The 6,280-nt window shown below is 39.2% G+C and overlaps 1 protein-coding gene across 1 annotated transcript; it reads left to right on the top strand.

The window, feature by feature from the left end:
* Positions 1 to 4,149: 4,149 nt before the first annotated feature.
* Positions 4,150 to 5,163, top strand: LOC124004922 (odorant receptor 131-2-like). Its single transcript, XM_046313735.1, has one exon. It carries the CDS (start codon positions 4,153 to 4,155, stop codon positions 5,161 to 5,163), a length of 1,011 nt encoding a protein of 336 aa, XP_046169691.1. The 5' UTR covers positions 4,150 to 4,152.
* The last annotated feature ends 1,117 nt before the right edge of the window (positions 5,164 to 6,280 follow it).

Genomic DNA, 6,280 nt, shown 5'->3' with positions numbered 1-6,280 from the left:
TACAGAAATGGATTGTTGTTGCTTTTCAAAACAAACAATGATCATAAGGCACTGCAGAATGATGAATAATTCATGTAAATTTTTAATGACTTTCAAAAAAAGCTAATTAGCCACAAAGGAGTTCTAGCAAGTATTTCATCACCATTCTCATTATGAGGGACCAGCATGGAGAAAAACATATCAACAGTGAAGATAACAAAAGGCAGGCCCAGAAAGGATATGTTTTGGCTATGTTTTGGTCAGTCACAGTATGTTGTCTGCCTTTTGGCTACTAACAGTCAGGTACAGCAGACTATGTTTTGGTCAGACGTTGTTTTGGCGGTAGTCTTCCCTGCTGGCTGATGGGAAGATGGATGGGAAGCCATCTAGCTGTGTATTAGAAATGATAATCAACAACATGTGCATAGTAGTTGTCACCAAACCTGGTCCCAGAGCAGCATGGTACAAACATTATGTTAAAGCAGTCAAAGACCAAAACAACTAATCAACCCATGGTCAAAGCTACACATCTGGTCAAACGTTTTAGAACACCTACTCATTCAAGGGTTTTTCTTTACATCCTACATTGTAGAATAATAGTGAAGACATCAAAACTATGAAATAACACATATGGAATCATGTAGTAACCAAAAAAGTCTTAAACAAATGAAAATATATTTTATATTTGAGATTCATCAAATGGCCACCCTTTGCCATGATGACAGCTTTGCACACTCTTGGTATTCTCTCAACCAGGTTCATGAGGTAGTCACCTGGAATGCATTTCAATTAACAGGTGTGCCTTGTTAAAAGTTAATTTGTGGAATTTCTTTCCTTAATGCGTTTGAGCCAATCGGTCAATGGACACTAGACCAGTGGAGATTTGTCCTTTTGTCTTTAGTCCAAATTGGAGATTTTTGGTTCCAACCGCTGTGCTGTGTCTTTGTGAGATGCACAGTAGGTGAACAGATGATCTCAGCATGTGTTTTTCCCACCATAAAGCAAGGGGGAGGAGGTGTTATGGTGTGGGGGTGTTTTGCTGGTGACACTGTCTGTGATTTATTCAGAATTCAAGGTACACTTAACCAGCAGGGCTACCACCGCATTCTGCAGCGACACGTCATCCCATCTGGTTTGGGCTTAATGGGACTATCATTGGTTTTTCAACAGAACAATGACCCATCTAAAATAACCCTAATTTACAAGACAGATCTTATTTGATTAATGGTGGTCGGACCCATCTACAGTGGAGGTCGGAAGTTTACATACACCTTTGCCAAATGACCCAAACATTTTTCCTGCAAAACGTAGTCTATCTTTTTTATGTCGGTTTTGGAGCGGTGGGTTCTGCCTTGCTGAGCGGCCTTTCAGGTTATGTCGATATAGGACTTGTTTTACTGTGGATATAGATACTTTTGTACCTGTTTCCTCCAGCATCTTCACAAGGTCCTTTGCTGTTGTTCTGGGATTGATTTCCACTTTTCGCACCAAAGTACGTTCATCTCTAGGAGACAGAACACGTCTCCTTCCTGAGCGGTATGATGGCTGCTTGGTCCCATGGTGTTTATACTTGCGTACTATTGTTTGTACAGATTAATGTGGTACATTCAGGCATTTGGAAATTGCTCTCAAGGATGAACCAGACTTGTGGAGATCCACAATTTTTTTCAGAGGTTTTGGCTGATTTCTTTTGATTTTCCCATGATGCCAAGGAAAGAGGCACTGGGTTTGAAGGTAGGCCTTGAAATACATCCACAGGTACACCTCCAATTGACTCAAATGATGTCAATTAGCATATCAGAAGCTTCTAAAGCCATGACATCATCAAGCTGTTTAAAGGCACAGTCACCTTAGTGTATGTAAACTTCTGACTCATTGGAATTGTGATAGAGTGAATTATAAGTGAAATGATCTGTCTGTAAACAATTTTTGGAAAAATTACTTGTGTCATGCACAAAGTAGATGTCCTAACCGACTTGCCAAAACTATAGTATGTTAACAAGAAATTTGTGGAGTGGTTGAAAAATGAGTTTTAATGACTCCAACCTAATTGTATGTAAACTTCCGACTTCAACTGTAGATGCCAGGCGCACTGGTTTGTGTCAAGAACTGCAACGCTGCTGGGGTTTTCACGCCTAATTTCGACACTGTCATACAACATACAACAATTTGTCATTTTGTGAACGTATTCTTTTCTTTGACAGATTTTGGGCGGAGTAAGATCTCTCGCTTTGCCTCTTCCTCTCTCTATATAATTAGACAAATGCAGCTTCTCTTCTGTCATTACTTGTTGCCCTAAAATATTAAATAAACTAGAACTAGAATAAACTAGAATTATTGCTTTAATCTAGTTGACGTCGGCAAAGTTCTCTTTCATCTCTGCTTCTCTCATGCACCGAAGACATCTAGGGGCGAAGGGGAAAATTAAATCATTTCAAATGACATCAGCTTGACCGGATTTAAGAAAATTGAAACCTGTTAAAATGACCCAACATGTTTCTGATAAGATTTCAGTATGGCTTGGATGCATATTTTAAGTGATTTTATGATGCTAATAGGGAGAGCACCTTTACAGACGTCGCTAACTGTGCACTTTCAAGATGCTGAAAAATATATATATATTTCTCCAAATGTACACATAACATAGACACAGCACTGCTATCATGCTCTTTTACCATTTCACCAAATATTTCACAAACATTAGGCTACTGTTCTGGCCCTCCCTGCTATTTATTTTCAACCCTCCATTTCGCAGCTTTTCTCTTATTGAATTAAACTATGACATCGTCCTTTTTGCCTCAGTGGATCGACATTAACTTTTTCTGCCCCAGTTCCCAAAAGCATTTAACAATTGGCATGTATTTGGCAAGCATAGCCTACCTACAGTTATGGCCTAAAGTTTAGGCTTTGGCTACGCACTAACACCAGATTAAAATAATGAAAGAAAATCCTCAATGTAGCCTATAGTAATGAATTGCAGAAGACATATACATTTATGGATTTTTAATGCATTGTTTTCACTTTATTCAACCAGCCAGCCTCCCACCTGCCCTTCATCCACACAATATTTCATGACCCTAAACCCACGAATATGACTGCAGGTTATGAGTCAACTCACACATGAATAGTATCTACAGTACAACTGCACTTTAAAAAAAATGTATCCATTATTTTACCAGGTAAGTTGACTGAGAACACATTCTCATTTACAGCAAATGACCTGGGGAATAGTTACAGAGGAGAGGAGGGGGATTATTAGGTGACCAGATTGGGAATTTAGCCAGGACACCAGGGTTAACAGCCCTACTCTTACAATAAGTGTCATGGTATCTTTAATGACCTCAGAGAGTCAGGACACCCGTTTAACATCCCATCTGAAAGACAGCACCCTACACAGAGCAGTGTCCCCAATCACTGCCCTGGGGAATTGGGATATTTTTTTAGACTAGAGTAAAGAGTGCCTCCTACTGGCCCTCCAACACCACTTCCAGCAGCATCTGGGGTCCCATCCAGTGACTGACCAGGACCAACCCTGCTTAGCTTCAGAAGCAAGCCAGCAGTGGTAGGCTGGGTGATATGATGCTGCCACTTGTACTGCTACACAACAAACACTGCTAACACTCACATGTAGGCCTATTTACACATCTCAGTCAGAAATATCACTACATTTGATGAAAAATGTTTACTGTAATCTGTGTGTTACTCCTCGTGAATGCCACACATATGCATATATCCTGAAAACATGTTGAAATGTTATAATCCTATGAGATTACTGTGCATTACAGTAATTATATGGTTGGTCTAAATATAGGAATGAGGTGTATCTCAAGGTTCATGACAACATTCCTTTGAGGAATCAAATGTTCTATAAAGGCTTCATCCAGAGCACTCTGTCAGTAGATCTTTGCCTGGGGATTCAAGAGGAGACTGAGAGAATACCTGTTTGTACTGTGCTGCTTCAATGGCATGATTCCTTTCTAAGGCAACGTGCCATATTTAAATCTATATCCTACAACCAAGAAGAAACAAAGCATTATATTGGAAATGTGCTTCTGCTTTTTTAATTTCATCTAAGCTTTTAATTATATTTAAATATGTTATCTATTGCTCGAAAGTTAACATGATTTCATGTTTAAATGTCATCCTTTGTGACATGTTTGTGAAATGCAATTAATGTACATAACTTCTTGTTATTGGCTATTTCATTGTGTGATTATGGCTGACAACAATACAACAGCTGCAGATGGTGGTAGCAGCTCCTCTCTGCAACAAGTTAATGACATGATCATAATAGTCCAGGTGATGAATGCAATCTTCATTTACATCATCTGCCTGCTCATCTTCACCTTCTTCAAAAAGGACACCTTTCTCTCAAACACACGTTATATTTTCTTTGCTCACACACTGCTGGCTGACTGTCTGTACCTAATCATGACTAATAACTTGCTCCTCCTGACTTACTTTAGTGTCACCATGCCAGCTGCTGTGTGTGTTTTTTTCTGTGTGTTGCTTTGTGAGTTGACCTTTGTCACGCCGCTGACACTGACAGCCATGAGCCTGGAGCGATATGTGGCCATCTGCATGCCCCTGCGCCATGGAGAGCTCTCCACTGTACGCAGTGCCATTCACTGCATCCTACTCATCCACAGCATCAGCGCCATACAGCCCATAATAATTGTCTCCATCTTCTTTGCCTCAGTCCCTCTGGGCTTCTACACGCAGTATAAACTGTGTTCAGCAGATATGTTTATTGCACACAAGTGGCAGAGACACCTTAGATCAGTTATAGGTCAGTTCTACTTTCTGGTCATGTCCATCACCATTGTGTTTACCTATGTTAGAATAATTGCAGTGGCCAAAGAATCTTCGGACAATAAGAAATCTTTATCTAAATGTCGTAAAACGGTGATTCTCCACGCTATCCAGTTGTTCCTGTGTCTGATCCAGCTGTGGTGCCCGTTCATTGAGGCTGCCATCCTGCCAATTCATTTGAAATTGTACAATGTGAGATTCTTTGATTACATTGTCTTTATTCTGGCCCCGCGATGTCTTTGTCCACTTGTCTATGGCCTAAGGGATGAAAAGTTTTTCCTTGCAATTAAATGTTATGTGTTTTTTGGGCTGAATAAGAACATATCCCCAATACTTGTTGATAACTTAATTACTGGTCATATGAAAACATAACACTTGCTTAACAGGCAAGGCCATTGGTATTGTTATTATTTATCACATGATTTTGTGGTATTGAAAAGCACTTTGGTTTTCAAAGACCACAGACAATAGGATATATTGTGTTAATCTAAAGGTATATTTTAATGAACGGCTATGTTACATATGCTTATGTGTTTAAGCTAATTATAGTATATGCATTGCAGCGTCTTCTAATTCGAAAAAATGTAAATGTCTCAAACAACATTAACCATGTGTGTAATTTCAAAGATGACCTGATTGAGAGAAATAAAACATTCCTTCCACCTCCCAAGCAAAGTTTCAAAAAAATGTATTCTGTAATAAGTGGCATTTCCAGTGATTTACAGTTGTGATTAGCTCCAGGAAATGTACAGTAACTGTATCAATGACGTGAACTTTGACTGTTGTGTGCCAGTAGATGCATCTAAACAGACCTGTGAAAACCTGCAGTGAGGAGATATAGAGACAGATTTGAAAGATTACAGTAACAAAGTATGAGCTGATACTCAACTCTGCTGATTCTGAAATTCACTCAACAGTTATTGTGACAAACTCTTGGGCATCTATTACTCACTGGGTTGTCTTCCCAATTCCCATCAAACAACATTAGTTCCTGAGAATTATGTCATAGGCCGACGTGTGTTCTCCAAATAACATTCCCAAAAGGCTATCATATGAATCCATTCAGAAGTGGAGTAGGCTTCAGAGCAAGAAATATAACAGCAAGTTGGAATAGCCTATACTTTTAAAGCCTATTGAGAATATCTATAGTTTGCACTTTCCTCATTAACCATAAATCACACTTATCCTACAATACATTCTGCATGAAAGGGACGAGAGCACGCATCAGTGTTTTAATGAGTCCCAAAGTTTCAGGTTGTATTGTCCCATGCACAAGTACAGTGAAATGCCTTTCTTGCGAGCTCTTTTCCCAACAATGCAGTCATCAATATCAATATATATTACTATAAATAAAGGAAAGTAGAACAACAACACATGAGAAATAGACATTAAGAAGAACATGAGAAAGCTAGTAAGCTTTATACAGGATCAGTTCCAGAGCGGTGCCAATACCATATTTAGAATGTTCAAGTATACTGGAGTAGTAAGG

The sequence above is a fragment of the Oncorhynchus gorbuscha genome, linkage group LG19, assembly GCF_021184085.1.
Source record: "Oncorhynchus gorbuscha isolate QuinsamMale2020 ecotype Even-year linkage group LG19, OgorEven_v1.0, whole genome shotgun sequence".
Classification (NCBI taxonomy): Eukaryota; Metazoa; Chordata; class Actinopteri; order Salmoniformes; family Salmonidae; genus Oncorhynchus; species Oncorhynchus gorbuscha.
Note: the sequence above shows the minus strand (reverse complement) of the source record. Positions and strands in the feature narration are given on the sequence as shown.

Excerpts from the sequence above, each read along its gene's own strand:
- LOC124004922 (XM_046313735.1), top strand. The coding sequence starts at position 4,153 with ATGTACATAACTTCTTGTTATTGGCTATTTCATTGTGTGATTATGGCT.